At 30.0% G+C, this 17,901-nt stretch overlaps 1 protein-coding gene across 2 annotated transcripts in view; it reads right to left on the reverse strand.

Annotated features, from left to right (window-relative positions):
- Positions 1-125: 125 nt before the first annotated feature.
- The window catches only part of LOC118190862 (U3 small nucleolar RNA-associated protein 25 homolog), a 31,234-nt gene continuing 13,458 nt past the window's right edge, over positions 126-17,901 (reverse strand). The window contains exons 1-3 of one of the 2 annotated variants that reach the window (XM_085818889.1): positions 13,696-13,716; positions 8,842-9,969; positions 126-683 (exon numbers count right to left, since the gene is read on the reverse strand). In XM_085818889.1, the coding sequence (XP_085675015.1) occupies positions 144-683; positions 8,842-9,969; positions 13,696-13,701 (1,674 nt within the window). In that variant the 5' untranslated portion in view covers positions 13,702-13,716 and the 3' untranslated portion in view covers positions 126-143. Of the gene's footprint in view, positions 684-8,841; positions 9,970-13,695; positions 13,717-17,901 lie in introns of those variants that run through there. The other variant, XM_035361646.2, reaches the window with a different exon arrangement.

The following is a 17,901-nucleotide window of genomic DNA, read 5'->3' on the forward strand; positions in this document are numbered from 1 at the left end:
TTATCATGCATTATTACCTCAAGGAAAGGAAGAGATGACAACAAAATTTCAGAGAAGGATTGATGGATTAAATTTCAAGTGAAATCTGAATAACAGAATTAAATATAGGTTTTAGCAAGAAATAATTCTCATTCAAAACATTTTTATTGTTCAATATATTTAACAAAAATTTTCTTTTTTGAAGTATTCATGCGCTTTGTTTCACACAATCCAACAATATTCTTCAACTGCAATAAATCATGTTTACTTACAATAACTGTGCAACTCTTCTCTTCATATTTCTTTCGAGGATTACAGTCTATGATGGCATTGCACAATTCTCGAAAAAACACTGGATAAGTGGGCAATTGATAAAATATAATGTGTTGAATCCCTTTTATATGATATCTGGAATAAAAATGAGCCCTCTCTGTATACAACATGAAATGCCTATATCCTTTGAAAAAGACATCTCTTGCTTGGGCAATCTTTCCTTTCTTTGAATATTCACAAATCATCACACTGCTTAATTCAGATTCACGAAAATAATTTCTTAGGCGTACAAAATCAAAGTATGATGGAATGTAGATCATAGTTTGGGCCATTGCAGGATCTTTAAAATCTGATAACACTTTTGTAATAAAAAAGTTGAATCGATCTTCAATTTCACTTTCAGGGGAATCTGTATCAAACCATCTGAAGCACTACAAAATAGATAATAACAAAATCACTCATCTGAAGACAAAAAATAATAATACTTTTAAAATTAAGTTACTTAAGAACTTTTAAAATTCTTGATTTATAAAAAGATATGATGGAAAACATTTAAAAATGCAGAATTCATAGTTTTCAAAATCAATGCTGAGAGGCACAGCTTAGCGCAGACACTCAAGAAGTGTTAAATTTAAAATAACATTTATTACCTTGATTACAATAAGCTTGATATTGTAACCTGCAGATCAAACTTGATCATTACATAAATAAATAAATAAATAAATAAATATATGTAAGAAAAATAAAGGATTACAGGGTTCATAGCCACATTTTAGTTAAAAAAATAAGCACTTATAAGCACTTTTCAAGCACATTTTAAGGAAAAAAATAAGCACCTGTCTAATTACATTATACACAACTACATAACCTTAAAAGAAAAATTAGACTTGCAATTTAAAATATGAGCAAGGCAATATTTATTAAGAGAATGAGCATTACCTCAACCATGGAAAACAACTAACTTTTTTTTTTTTTTAAATTTTAAATGACAGTTCAATTTACAGAATTAGTTTACAATGAGAGAAAAAAAAAAAAACTATGCAGAACTAAACTATATTACAAGACTTAATGATGAAATTTCAGTTCAAAATATAGAAAATAAATAATAATAAGCCATATTAATTGTATTCGCTTGGCACCTAATAATAAATACAATTTTTTTTTCCACTTATATTAATATTTAAATAATTTAACTTAAATCAAAATTCTGAACATTTTCTAAATTTTCCTTCCATAACAGTTTTCCTTTAACATATATTCCAAGCAAAGTAATTTAAGTAAAAAAGAGGAACATTTCTGAAATCAGGAGACGGGAAATTGCTTCATGCAGTCATCCTTTAACAGTAAAAGCTTAACTAACCCGCATACTCGGAAATTGCCGAATATTCCGTATAGTCGAGCGTAAAGGCCCGTTTCCACTGCTGCGTATGCGTTTCTCCAATCAGTGAGCGAATTCACTTTGATCGACATCTGCAATCCGGTCGGTGTGCGGTGACGGATGACATACGGATGGAGTTCAACAATGTTCAACTTCTATCCATATGTCTGCGGATGCGTTGGGGTCACGTGGTAAAAAAGGAGCAATCAGGTGTAGTCACTAAAAATTAATGGCGGCAGAAGTAGCGATGAACGCTCGCTAATAGGGAAAGAATGTTTTGCTAAAAAATACTTATTTCTGAATTAACATTATAGCGAGAAATATGCGTGCTGAAAAAGACAGCATTCAGCTGAATTTAGTTAAAAAAAATAAGAAAAATAAGATAGCTGCAACTACAGTACTTGTTCGCAGATAAAATCAGGCATTCAAGAAATTCAGTTCAAGAAAATCAGCGGCAAAAATTATAATTCCAAGTCCATGAAATAGCAAAATTTGTCCTGACAGTTATTTCCTGGTTCTGCATATTCATTTACCTTTAATGAAAATGAATGTCTGACTATATCAAACTGCTATAGCAAATTAGATATGATTAAAAGATTTGTTATTTTTTTCTTTTGAAATAGGTAAAAACTAAAAAGTTAATTATAAATTAAATTTGATAGCCTTTTAAATATTCCACTGCATTAAAGAGTATGTTAAATTTGTATTTCCCTTTATAAATATATCTTTTTGGCTAACATATATTTGTAAGCACATGAAATATATTTTTAACAGCCTGTTTAACTTCAATCGAAACGCCACTTTAAAAGATAATGTTTTTTGTAAAAAATGTACTAGAAGCTGAAGAACAAACTCTGGTGATTTTTTCAGACGATATCACACTAAAATAAGACCAAAAAAATTAGTTTTAAGAATTTATTTACTTGATGATGTATATAAGCCAAAATATGCATCCAACTCCTGTGTGCTGCTAGCTTAGTGGTAAAGCTGACAGTAATAATGTTTACCTTTGGGGGGTCGTGAGTTCGAATCCCATACGCTTTTTGCACCCTGTCTGCAACTTTCTCAGCTTTTTGTTCCAATTTGATCTATATTCGTGTTTTATAATTTATTTCTATTATTATATGTGTTAAATATATTGTTTTATTTATGCTCTTATTTATTTAAATTTCCCCCCAGCAAAAAAGTTTGAAAATTATATAATACTAATTTAAAGCACACCCTGTATATATATATTTGAATTCAACAAACATTCTCTATTCGCAAAAAGCAAATTTAAAGTTAATTAAATATAGATGAAATAAATGATTAATTATTGCTGCGAACTAATCTACAATATCATTTAAATTCTGAGAGCATATGTAAATTAAGTGCAAGTATCAAAATCCATGAATAAATATATAATTCCAAAAATTTATTAATCCTAAAAAATTTATAAAAATGCATAAGTAAATAATGGGATAGATTATTAATCCTAAAAAATTTATAAAAATCCATAAATGAATAATAGGATAGATTTAATCCTAAATAAAAATGCATAAATGAATAATAGGATAAATAAATTTTTGGAATTATATATTTATTTATGGATTTTGATACTTGCACTTGATTTACATATGCTCTCAGAATTTAAATGATATTGTATATTAGTTCGCAGCAATAATTAATCCTTTATTTGTTTGCATTAAATTTCATTTAAATTTAATTAACTTTTAATTTGCTTTTTACGAATAGAAAATGTTTGTTAAATTCAAATTTCATTCCTTGCAGCAATGGTGCAAGAGAATTATTTAAATTTAATTTATTTTGAAACCCTGCAGATATATATATATATTTTCGTTTCACTTTTATGTGAATGTATATACATGTGCTCAGACTTTGGGATGTTTGCGACTCTAAACTTTCATTCCAATTAACATGAGACAGTATTAATGCCCTAAACATTTTTTTAACAAAAAATTACTATAATAATTGCTTTTAAATTCAGTCCTCTCCAGCAGAAGCGCAGGAATTAATTAATTAAATATTTCCATTTTCTTTACCTAATGTGTGTATATATAAAGAGAAAAATCTTATTTTTATAACTTCTATAAAAAGAGATATGAATTAAAAATGTTTAAATTAAAAATAATATTTTATGGATTATACATAAAATATAACTGCCCATAGTGCATTTTAAAACAAACGAGATTTCTAATAAATTATCCAGCTATGACCCTGAAGTCAGCGGTATACAAGCAGAGCAAATTTTGCGTAAATAATGTGAACCTTTCTTTACAGTTGCTCTGTACTTTTAAAGTACCAACTATTTTTTAATCCCTTTAACTTTTTTATTTTATTTATTTATTTGTTTACTTTTTCACTAACAGTACATTTTAGTTTTAATAATATATATATTATTTCATAATATTTAAGGCTTCTACAAACACAATTTTTTTTTTTTTTAAATTTACTTAAGCTTCTATGGAATTAGTGATGTTCATAATATGCATTATAACCTTACTTATGTAAAAATTGCTAGAGTACTTTACTTTCGCAGTTCATAAGCAGAAATAAAAATTTTCAATAACATGGAAATTTAGTAAACAAAACTTTTCTGCGTTTTACGTCAGGATCCATATCAAATCCAAAACAAACAATACTCGCTTAAGCGGGAAAAATTCAGATGTTCAGCGTCGTAACTCGCGAACTGCTTGTTTGGCGCCAAAATATTACAGTGACACCTAGCGGCGGAAAATGAAAATATTTTACGGATACGCAGCAGTGGAAACGTTTGTACGGATGCCGTAGGCGTGTCTTCAATTGACGCAACGCGTTCGTACGCAGTAGTGGAAACGAGCCTTAACTGGAAAAAGAGGAGGCGGGGGAGATTGTAGCCTTCTTTAGATTTCTCGGCTAAATAAATGATTTTGACATTTCGATATGTGCATCATATAAAAATAGACCAACAGAACTGAGAAATATTCTGCTTAGAAAGAACAGTAAAACTCTTTTAAGTGTGCATAAATAAATCTCAGACTGAACATCAAAATTAATTATCTCTGCAAAATAAATACCACAAACGTTATTGCACAATACGTGCGGCGTAATTCTTCCATACATGATATTACGCAATCGGAATCAACAGCTGCCGGTATTCGGAGAATAAAATAGGAAAAGAAAAATAAAGGAAAAGAAAGAAACTTACTAATCCGGGGTGTTTTTGATTCTAATTTTTGAACAGACCCTTAAATTTCCAAAATAGAATCATTCTTCGCTTGGGTTGGGTAGACCGCAAAACTTTTAGTCCTATTCAATCCAGATTGGACAGTGACAAAAAAAAAAAAAAAAAAAAAAAAGTCCGCTGCTTCAATATTACAGATTTTGCGGAGAAAGGGAAGAACCTCCCAACCTCCGTACTGTATAATGTATTGGCAAAAAAGAAAAGAAATTATTCTGACTATTCGATTACTTTCCTTTTATTTAAGCCATTCCGAATATTATTCCTTAGAAAGCTAATCTGTGTAAAAATAAACCCATTTTTGGAAGTTTATCTACATTTCAGCAGCTACTGCAACTATATTATTATAAATATTCATACATATGCTCATAATATAAGCATAACGATCATAATAAACACGAATATGAACTGACCACGCAGAACGAGAATGCAAATTATTAAAATCTTGATATAAATTCAAACGTGTGTAGTATTTGGGTGGGAGGAAAAAGAATACTGAATGTACCGGAATTTTCTACGGTTTTCTCAATTCTTTGACCAATAGAACGACATGCACCTGTCTGTACTCTCGCACGCACCATAGGTTACGTTACTGCAGAGATAGGGGAAAAAGCTATTTCCGGGAGTATGATTCACCATCTGACATTTCATATAAGGAAGAAAAGCTGTTTATTTAATTTCGGGGGGGGGGGATGCGCGTTCATTAAAAAAATCACTAAAAGCAAAAAATAAGCGCTAAAAACAAAAATATAAGGACTTTAAAGAAAAAGTAAGCACCTATAAGGGCCTTTATATTTTATTTTCAAATATAAGGACTTATAAGCACTTGTAAGGACTGCTACGAACCCTGGAATATGTAAAAGATTGAATTAGCATCGTAAATTTCTCTTCTCAATTCTAAAAATAGCAACCTCTCTACACTGCGTCATTTCTATATTAATTCATGTCATACGACTCTTACATAATTCTGGTGATATAAATGGAACTGAAACTCAAGCAGCCAATAGTAATTTTACAGCAATATTAACTATTCAATCAAAATGCATTGAGAACCAAAATTAACTCAATTTGAATTAAGATATCACCCTGAACATAACGCACTTGCTTTCAAAGCTTAAGCCTACATGGACTGCTGTCTGTTTGCTCCTTCTATCTTACTGCAAATTTATCTAAAATAAAAACCTTTTGGAATCAGTGTAATTAATGTGCCAACTTGTGGCCGCACATGTTTTCTGAAATAAAAAATGAAGATTTAATCTTTTTTACTTTGTCATAAATAAGAAGATTCTAAATAATATGATAAAAAACCTTGTGTATAGGATATGCAAGGCAGAGAAATATGTGAGTAAATATGGCAATTATGCATACCTGTACAGATTAAGAGAACATGGTACTAGAATAACAGATGTAAAAAATATATCTATATGCAATCTCATAAAAGCAATCTAAACATTATATAATTAAAATGTTAAGGTGAAGCAAATTTAGATTAGATTTCTTTTATCGAACAGCATATGCAAAACAATTTTTTGTAAAAAAATAAATGAGCCAATTTTTTCAAACAGACTATATTGTAGAGTTGAACATATTTCATTTAATCCTTATACAGTCAAAAGTTGTTAATCCGGACTCGTCGGGACTTCAGCGATTCCGGATTATCGATTTTTCCAGATTATAGATCATCAGTTTAAATCTCGTAAGATGGCATGCAGAAATTCTAAAATTAAAAATATGAAACCGTAATTTATGAAATAAAGAACAATTATGATCTAAAGGGTATCAAAATTTACAAAAAAAAAAAAAAAAAAAAAAGCTTAATATTTATTTGTTTACTTTATTAAACATTTTTTTCAATGTAAGTTGTTTAAGTTGCTTCGTTTTATGTGATAATACATTCTCTTTAATTCTATAAACAGACATAATTTCTTGTTCAGTTACAAAGTTCCACTGTTCAAGTCCCGTAATTGCTGTGCCGAGAATACCGACTAACTTGCCAATCGAAATTTTTTCGTTTTCACTAACCTCCCTGTCACCTTCTTCATGTCTTTATCCATTTTTTTGCAGCAATTCCACTTTTTATTTGATGGATATCTTTTATAAAATTGCTCTTACAGTCTGCAAAAAATAATAAGCCGGATCCAATTCGAAGATTAAGGAACAATGCAATCATCAACATTAACTGAAATAGATAATTAGATAATTTTAGCTTATACCGTCCGTTATACATTAAACGTGCACGCGAAAACATATTCTGCGCTTGCGCACACGCATATGCGCAGTCGTAAAGGTCTTACGTGCACGCATAAACGCCTATGCGCATGTGTCAACGCGGCGCATGCGCAGAAAGTTTTTAGCTTTGAGGTCCGGATTATGGGTGTCCGAATTAACGACTTTTGACTGTACATATATATGAATTCACGAAAAGATGCCAGAATTACGGCAAAAACCCATTTGCACATATAATAGCTAACAATTGCCTGTTAGTTACCTTTAATCTTAGATCTTATAATATCACCATCTTACAGCACTGTCCTTGTTTTCAAAACAAGCACAGTACAAAGTCTTTAATCTGGACGTCCATAATCCGTAATGATTTTTAATCCGGACCTCCAAGCTACAAACTTTATCCGCATGCGTAAATGTATAATGCGTTTATGCATGTGCATAATATTAAACGTTTATCACATATGTGCATAAATATTAAGCATTTAATGTATAACAGAAGTTTAATGTACAACAGACGTTTAATGTATAACAGATGGTATAAGAAAAGCTAAAATTATCTAAGGCACTTCAGTTAAAGAGCCAGATTGCGCTGTTCCTTAATCTATTTGGATACGGTTTATTATTTTTTGCAGACTGTGAGAGCAATTTTATAAAAAGTAAGCTTGAACTTTCGATTATGTCAAAAAGAGTTTCAAATTCTGGAGCTGCCAAGGGATCTACAAAGCAAAAGCATGTTTCGATGTTCATCAAACAAAAAGTGGAATTGCTGCAAAAAATGGATAAAGGCATATCCGTCTCAAAATTATGCGAGGAGTATAACATTGGAAAGTCAACTGCATATGACAATAAGCAAAAAGAAAGAGGAACTTTTTGAATATTTTGTGGATTCCGACACCCCACTTGCAATGACTAACAGAAAAAGGGTTCGTTATGCTAAAAGTGACGATTATGACAAAGTGATGAATGTTTAATAAAATAAACAAATAAATATTAAGTTTTTTTTTTGTAAATTTTGATACCCTTTAGATCATAATTGCTCTTTATTTCATAAATTATGGTTTCATATTTTTAATTGTATAATTTCTGCATGCCATCTTACCAGATTTAAATTGATGATCTATAATCTGGAAAAACCCCTAATCCGGAATCATCAAAGTCCTGACGAGTCAGGGTTACAAACTTTGCCCTGTACTGCCAACAAAATTGTGTTATTCTGAACCTTTATTGTAATAACTAACCTAAGAAATATTAGAAAGTTTAGAAAATTTATACCATCATGCTGTCTTATAACAAAATATCCCAATTTGCAAACAATGATTCTTTCTTAGAAAAGGTTTTAATTTGTGAATCTGCAATTGTTTTTATGCATCAAGAGATAATTCAATCAGTTTCTATGGTTTAAAACAGATTGTTAACAATTCTATAAATCTTAGTCAAATAGCAAACTCATTATTTTTAGCAGATCAAATCAATTGAGAAAGAAAATTTATCAGTCATAGCTGTGAAGTCAAAGACTTCACAGCTTATTTGGTGTGCTAAGTCTGGCTTAAGAAAAAAATAGTAAACAGTTTCATTATCGATAATGTTAAAAGATTTTGAGAAAATTGTTTGCTAAAAACCTAGTTAAAATAAATTAAACTACTTCAACAGAAAGAATTTTTTGGCAATACATAAGTATTGCCACAAGATTGCTGCACTAAAAAAAATATCACATTTCCATTTTATTTATAATGTATTCATATATTTATGAACATAAAATACATACCATTTTCATAGGGACCAAAATATTTCCAATTACAGGACTTTTGACTTCAGATACTGAGCTTAAATATCCACGATAATTAAAGCACAAATTTTGAAAAATTAAAGCTTCAAACCACATATGTTCAACTGAACTTAAGAGTATTGTCTGACGATAAAATTTAGCCATTCCACTTAAGGCATACAATCGTACACGGAAAAAATTGCACCCATGAGATTCTTTTGGCAAAATATTCACATGCTTTAATATGTGGATTAGGTGAAGTGGATTCTGAAGGAGAAGTACATCAGCTCTATCTATGATTAATATTTCAATGGATGACAAAAAATCATAATCTCTTTCTTTGTCACCTTCAGCCCCTACAATCTGACGTAATCCAAGTGGTGAGGCTATAATTAAATCTGAAGAATAAAATTCTGAATATAATGTTATACTTTTATTTTTTATTCTCAGACCAATTTTAAAATCCTCATCAATATTCCCCTCAAATGTCTGTTCAAAATCTGGTGGTTTTTGTTTAATTCTCTGAGTTGGTGGTGGTGGTCCATATTCATTTTCAAAGCGTTTTTTATTCATCACAACACATTCTGGAAGCAAACGAGACAATAAAGACACTATGCAATAGCAATCATGTCGAAATGGAACTAATATAAGCACAGATGTCCGAGTGAATCCTTGATCTCTATACTCTTCCTCTGAATTTTTTGATAACTTAGAGTTGTGATGAATTATTTTTGCTCGTGATTTCAGAATATGATTTAAGGCATGTAATGAATACAACATCCTTAAATTTTTACTTTTTTCATGGGTTTGTTTCATATACATGATGTCTGTATAACCTGATATCAAATTAAGAAGTCCTAATTCATAATTACTGAAGCACTTTATAAAAGTTCTCAGAGTTTCAACTAAATTTTTTTTCCAATGAAAGTCAAACAATTCATACTTTTTTGCACATGGTTCTTTGATCTCTAAATTTTGTATCAATGGTTTTGAAAAAATAAATTTCCCAATTTCAGGAAATTCATATTTCTTGTATTCATGCTCACATTTTTGACTTGCAAGTTCTTCAGGTAATTCCTGCTCAAAGTGCTTTGTATATGGATCTGATTTGGAGGGTTCCTCTTCATCCTATAAAGTATACCTAGTTATATACAGTCTTACATACACAGTTTACCATAGAAGCACACAAAACAAAATATTAAAAACACAAAAACAAAATATTAAAAAAGCATAGATAAAATTTTCATGGTGACCAGTTCCTGTAAGTAACCACTACTGTAAGTAATCATTATATCTTATAGCAAATAAAATGCAGATACTGAACATCATTAAAAAAAATTGATCATAACCACAGACCAAAATCACCTGTTATAATTATCTTTCCAGACCCAGGGAAGTTTCACTCTATACTCACAAATATATACAGTGAAACCTTTTATAACCATTTAACTTTATTTAGATAGTTGCCTTACAGAATATGACTATAATGATCTGTTATTTAACTACATTTTCAGAAATAAAAATCACTTTTACTGGTGGTCACTGTGAGAAGTTTCATTATTTACATTAAAATAATTTCGTATCTCACACAATATTAAATAGTATGTATGACTTTTATTATATGTGGTTGTCAGTTTACCATAGCAGTGAATGAACAGGTTTATCCCATAGATATTTGTGCAATACTGTGTAATTTGGTAGACCTCTAAGAAATTAAACTAACTCGTTAGATTGGCAAATATCAATAAATGCCTTTGTTTTAAATTGAAAACGAGTTGTTTTCATGACTGCCACTGAACATCACTATTCTATAACCATAGACAAATATGTGTTACAGCAAATATGTTGACAATAGACTGCATTGATAATCAGTGATGGATTATGAAACATCTAATAGAGCAGGGCTTCTTAAACTTTTTTCAATTGTGTGTGGTTTTATTTATTTTATCATTAAGATTTTTTCGTGCCCCAAATATTAAGTATAAAATGAAAATATAAAAATAAATATCCTCCAAATAATTTATTTCTTTGGTAAACAATATACATATAAAATGATGTAGCTTTAGGGTTTAATTCAAGCAAACAAAAATTAAAGAAAATTCTAATGAGATAGTGCTTGTTTTCTGCTGCACAACAAACTAAATGCTGATGCAATATTTGACACTACTGGACATAAAGCATCTTCAGTATGTTTCAACGTTTAACGACATTTGGTTTTAATTAGCATTTAAAGCTGAAAAAGCAGTTTCATAAAAATATGTGGTGCTGAACAAGAGAACATTTAATGCCATTTCAGAAATAGTGAGAAGTCTAGTTCTAACTCCAATTCAGAATTCATCAAGGACTTTCGTGAAAACTCCTGTTTTAAGTCTGAATTGCTAGATAGATTTAGAAGTTCATTTTGCACTTTTATATAACAGGTAATTAATTTCATTAATATCAGTTCATGCAATGTCTTTAAAAGTCTAATCTCATTAATGTCAATTAATGCAGTTTCTATAAAGTCTTTTGAATGCAGATTCTTTAAATTCAACAATCGAATTGAATTTTCGCGACACCAAAATTTCGATTTGCGACCCGTCGCAACCCACAGTTTAAAATACTCTATTTTATGATAGAATAGCATAAAATATAGTTTATTGAAAGTTTTAAATTTCCTAGAATCTCTTTATTAAACTATTCAGAGCTATGAAGAAAAATACTAATTTTTTGTGTACTAAAATCTGCTTTGTTAGGCTCATCACAGTTTCTACTATCACAAATAAATATTTCTTATTTTCTATTTTTCTTTCAACAATATATCGTAAAATTACTGTATTGTTTATAAAAATAATTTACATGGTCTTAGATGTTACACAAGCAAAAAAACTAGATGCTACTTAGAGTATGAGAATAGTTCTTAGTTTATGCAAGAGGATGGGAATAGGTTATAGGCAAAAAGCACATAAAATTTTTTTTAAAGGTCTTGAATATGCGCAGTTTTTTTAAATTAATGCAGAAACTTAGTTACTATCCATAGATACCACTATATTAGAACATATATTGCTGCTGATTATATATTGTTTCTTAAAGGCAAAATGTCATTTAGAGAACTTAATAATTGTAATCTAGAAGATTTCATATCAACAGTAAATGCCAGTATAATAACCACACACACTTTTCATGAAAATCACTATTATTGAATGTTATTACCTTTCTCAAAAGAAAATTAGCACTTTAGGGACATTCAAATTAAAACAAATGCATGAATTTAGATTAAAAAGCCTATTGCATGCGATATTTTAAAAATATTCTATTGTCAGGAGCAAAATTTTGCATTTCAAAACTTTTTGTGTTTAGAATATTAACTGCATGATTCTGATTTTAAAAATTTGTGAATTAAATACTTTTTAAGCAATCAACAGTTTTTATATTTTTAGTTTCATATTCTTCTTTGCTTCAGCAAAGAATTTAATTCCTGATTAGAGCAATTATCTAAAATTATGATATCATATGCATCGAAGAAACCATTACAGATTACAATCTGCAAATTGGGTTGTAAGATAATGGCAATTAACAAGTGAACAAAGTTCTTATCATAATACTCATGAGCAAATCAGTGTTAAATGCTGTCAGTCTAGCAAAGATGCAACAAATCATGCTAAGTAAATAGTGAATACTTTGCTGAGAAGAGAAGTGACATTTTCCTAATGTTAGTTATTGATAGTTTGTTTCTGGAATGTAAGTTTTGGGCTAGTTTCCATCTGCAAGCAATTATGCAGAAATCAAGTATAATTGTGTGTATCATAGCAAAATCAAGTTAAATTTGATATCCCACCTGTATATGCCAGCAGTTTTGAACCATCTACTTATGGTAATAATTCAATCATTTTACATTTGAACGAATATGTTCACCTTTTCAACTCTTATGTTTATTATGAATGCATCCGCATATAGAGAAATCACATTTAAAAGAATCACTCTCAGCAGGAATATGCAAAGTGTATTTCTGGAGGTTGGCAAGCAGTAAAGAGCAGGGAATGAAATTTTCTAGTACATAATACAATGCTTAAATATTTATTTATTATCCAGGTTATTTTGACATTTTAAATATGTACATAGCAAAAATATTACTTAAAAAAATCTTTGGATGGATATTTTGATGATATTTCTTTTACACCATATATACTGATTTTATATTATGTATCAGTTTATATGATATCATATCATTGATAAATAATATAAAATGATGTTGATATGATCACACATATGTGGGGGAAAAACATCTTAAATCACTGTTCATATACATGAATATTGCATTCTGAAACTGTCAGGCAATATTGTGATAAATGCTAAAATAAATAAATAAAATTTTGAGCAGTAAAAGTTTTTGCTGCTAAAGATATTCAAAATAGCATCAAAATACCTTTAAAATACTGTTTATTTCCAATCTATTAGTCATAATACTTTACTAGACCTCTTGCACCACATGTGTTTTGTTACATCTTTCGATTTACTAATAACCATAATTAACATAGCATTTTCTGCATATATTATCATTGTTATGTTATCCATTCTGTTGTTTTTAAGCAATTTTATTCTTAAAATACTTTATAATATATAAATTAAAATATAATAAAATGAATAAAAAATTACAATGCCTTTCTAATTAAAATGTAATAAATGACAATGAAGATTTTTTCCCTTCATATAATAAGAATATTGTCTAACACAAAAATTACATCACAAAAAATGGCTGTAATGACTATTTTTGTAAAATAGTTCAAAAATTGCATATTAAAAACCCATACATTTTATTATTTAATATTATTCTATACAATAATGTGTTATTAAAAGCCAATATGATAAACACACATGCATGCAGAAACTTCAACAAGAATGAGACAGGTACAGTATTGCCAAATTTGATAACATAATACAGTCAAAAGTCGTTAATTCGGACACCCATAATCCAGAATGATCTATAATCCAGACCTCAAAGCTACAAACTTTCTGCGCATTGCGGTCGAATATGCTGCGACGCGGCATATTCGTAGCCGTAATACCTTTACGGCTGCGAATATGCGTGTGCGCGTGCGCAAAATACGTTTACAAATGCGCGTCTAATGTATAATGGATGGTATAAGCTAAGCTAAAATTATCTAATTCAGTTAATGTTGCAGATTGCGTTGTTCCTTAATCTTCGAATTGGATTCGGCTTATTATTTTTTGCAGACTGTTAGAGCAATTTTATAAAAGTAAGCTTGAACTTTTGATTATGTCAAATAGAATTTCTGATATATACTATTTACTAATATGTAAAGGATCTAGAAAGCGAAAGTATGTTTCGAAGTCCATTAAACAAAAAGTGGAATTGCTGCAAAAAATGGATAAAGGCATATCCTTTGTTTATCTAAACTTTGTTTATCTTTAACGCCACAGCGCGCAATGAATTGGAAGTTGATCTGTCAGCACTATCCTTATCTTCAGGGCAGATGTTTTTATTTTATTTGGCTTATAATTCCTTACTAAATGTAGTATTTCATCTCGAAGTACTCCGTCTTTGATATGATTTAAATCAAATTCCTCATCACTATAATTCGCTTACGATAGTGAAGAAAGTGACACAGAGTTTATTGAAAACAAAAAAATTTCGATTGACAAATTAGTCGGTATTCTCGGTGCAGTAATTATAGAACTTGTTTAGCGGAACTTTGTAACTGAAGAAGAAATTATGTCTGTTTATAGAATTAAAGAGAAAGTATTATCACATAAAACGAAGCAACTTAAACGACTTACATTGAAAGAAATGTTTAATAAAGTAAACAAATAAATATTAAGCTTTTTTTGTAAATTTTTATACCCTTTAGATCATAATTGTTCTTTATTTCATAAATTACGGTTTCATATTTTTAATTTTATAATTTCTGCATACTGTCTTACCAGATTTAAACTGATGATCTATAATCCGGAATCGCCAAAGTCCTGACGAGTCTGGATTAATGACTTTTGACTGTACTGTATTAAGCAACTACCTTCAAAGTACTGTCCATATACTGTCATTTATATCTGCCAACACATAACTGTTCAAAATATTCAAAATAATTCTGGAATTCTTTGTTGGCAGCCTGTTTCACAACATCCACTGAAATAATTATTTCATAGTAATTCTTACAGAAACCTTGCCACTATAACACTGTCTTTACTTCAGGCAGAACTGCTCAGAGTTTTTGGTAATGATAACACATGTTTTTTAACACAAGAGGAAATGCTCATTACTTATTTTTTCCAAAAGGGGCTACAACCAACAAGGAGCAAGATAGGCAAGTGTTGTAGGATGAATGCAGTTTGAATAAAATGCCTAGAATCCTGGACTGCTAAGGTCTGAATCCCATTTCATGACAGTCACTTACTTTTAGTTCAAAGATAAATGAGTAGCACAGCAGTGCTTCTGAAATCTTCATACTGTACCCTTTATTATTGCCAAAGATGAAAGTATTATTAAAGGAAACCTTTTTTTATGAAGATGCAATTAAAGTAGCTTTCAATGATAATGGAAAGAAATATACAAATTTGACTGAGCGCATAATTAAGGCAGCTTCATCCTTTGATGTTGTGTGTGTTTAAATCATCACCAAATATGGCATTACAAATTATGGCAGTTTGGGAAGTTTTATAAGCACTTGTGTACCGGCCAAGGATGTCAATTATAGATGACTCACTTCTTTTAGGAATTTCACAGTAATGGCTGGCTACCATTCCCAAAATCTCCACCAATGGTTAATGGGATGATACGCAAGTACCATTTTGCATTCTACTATTTATTTAAAAATATACCCCACCAAAGACTTGCCATAATTTTATGGTTGTTCCAGTTTGAATTATTGGCTTGGCTTCTTGTTTTTCAATAATTGTTATGATTTAAAAAGTGTCTTTTTTATGAAAAAGATTATTATCAAATTTTTGCTATTTCAAGTGATGAAACTTTATAGGTTCGTACCTACCAAAAATTTTAAAGATGATGTTACACTAATAAAGTAGTAAAAAATAAGTTCAAAGGTAAGAAATATTTCAATCTCCCCAAGAATACAAGCTGATTGTAATAAAAAAAATGCAAAATAAAATATCTATTGATGCAAAATAAAATTTTGGGTACTACAGTCAAAAATCGTTAATCCGGACTCGTCAGGACTTCGGCGATTCCGGATTATCGATTTTTCCGGATTATAGATCATCAGTTTAAATCTGGTAAGATGGCATGCAGAAATTATAAAATTAAAAATATGAAACCGTAATTTATGAAATAAAGAACAATTATGATCTAAAGGGTATCAAAATTTACAAAAAGAAAAAGCTTAATATTTATTTGTTTACTTTATTAAACATTTCCTTCAATGTAAGTTGCTTCGTTTCATGTGATAATACTTTCTCTTTAATTCTATTAAACAGACATAATTTCTTGTTTAGTTACAAAGCTCCGCTGTTCAAGTCCTATAATTGCTGTGTTGAGAATACCGACTAATTTGTCAATCGAAATGTTTTCGTTTTCAATAACCTCTGGGTCACTTTCTTCACTATCGAAAGCGAATTATAATGACGAGGAACTTGATTTAAATCATATCAAAGACGCGAGATGAAATACTACACTTAGTACGGAATTATAAACCAAATAAAATAAAAACATCTGCTCTGAAGATAAGGATAGTGCTGACAGATCAACTTCCAATCCGCAGCGTGAAATTGATAAACAGATTTCGGATTTCAAAACATACTTTCGCTTTGTAGATACAAATTACATATTAGTAAATATATATTGGAAATTCTATTTGACATAATCTTTCTAATCTATCATAATCTAATAATGACGTTTCTGCCCCCCCCCATCTGCCGCAGAGCAGCGTGAAATTGATAAACAGATTTCGGGTTTCAAAACATACTTTCGCTTTGTAGTAAATATATATCGGAAATTCTATTTGACATAATCGAAAGTTCAGGCTTACTTTTATAAAATTGCTCTAACAGTCTGCAAAAAATAATAAGCCGGATCCAATTCGAAGATTAAGGAACGACGCAATCTGCAACATTAACTGAATTAGATAACTTTAGCTTAGCGTATAACTCCGTTACACATTAAACGCGCATGCGCACAAACATATTCGCAGCTGTAAGGGTCTTATGCGCTCTCGTAAACGCCTGTGCGCATGCGTGAATGCGACGCATGCGCAGAAAGTTTGTAGCTTTGAGGTCCGGATTATAGATCATTCCGGATTATGGGTGTTCGAATTAACGACTTTTGACTGTATTCGGTTTCTGTGGCCGTAAAAAATCGCCAAACTATTGTTGATGCCACTGCTGCCAAAAATAATTGCGGCAAGAAAGGAAGTATAATAGTAAATAACTATCTAAGGTTGATGTTTTAATTTTTTATTATTATAATTTATATGAAAAAGGCTAAACATGACTGAATGGAAGCATAATAGTAAATAACTATTTCAGATCAGTATTATAATTTATATAAAAATTGCTAAACATAATTGAATGGATGCCTGCATCGCTATTTCGCTACCGACTTATCGCTAAAGCATAATTTCATCTCGTTGGTTGGTCAAACGTAATTTTTTATAATGAATGATGCCTTTTCTTTGAAAATATTCTCGGTAAAGTGCAGAATCGTTCACTTATTTGTTTGCCGCTTTTTACAAGGGTAAAATCAATTGGATTTTTGTCAATTTTCTTTTACTTGTTAAGTGAAAATAGGTCGATATGTACACTGCTCAAAAAAAAAAAAAAAAAAAAAAGGGACAGTGCTATATCTCCCGTTCTACTGGGCCGATTGACAAAGTTCAAATTGCGTTTTTCATGTCTCAAAAGCGCGACTTAGGATATATATTAGATTTATATATAGCACTATTCTAACATAGGTATTTTGACAGATAATCGGACTTTTTCTGATATAACATACCAATTTTTTTACATATTTCGATTCTACAACTCAAATTACGCCTAAATATGAAATTTCGTAAAATTTGGAGCGAAATTTACGGAGAAATTCACAAATTTATGTTGGCACTTTTTTTTTCA

This window comes from Stegodyphus dumicola, chromosome 6 (genome assembly GCF_044657685.1).
Source record: "Stegodyphus dumicola isolate Sdum_Otavi_A_Nest chromosome 6, ASM4465768v1".
In the NCBI taxonomy this organism is placed as follows: Eukaryota; Metazoa; Arthropoda; class Arachnida; order Araneae; family Eresidae; genus Stegodyphus; species Stegodyphus dumicola.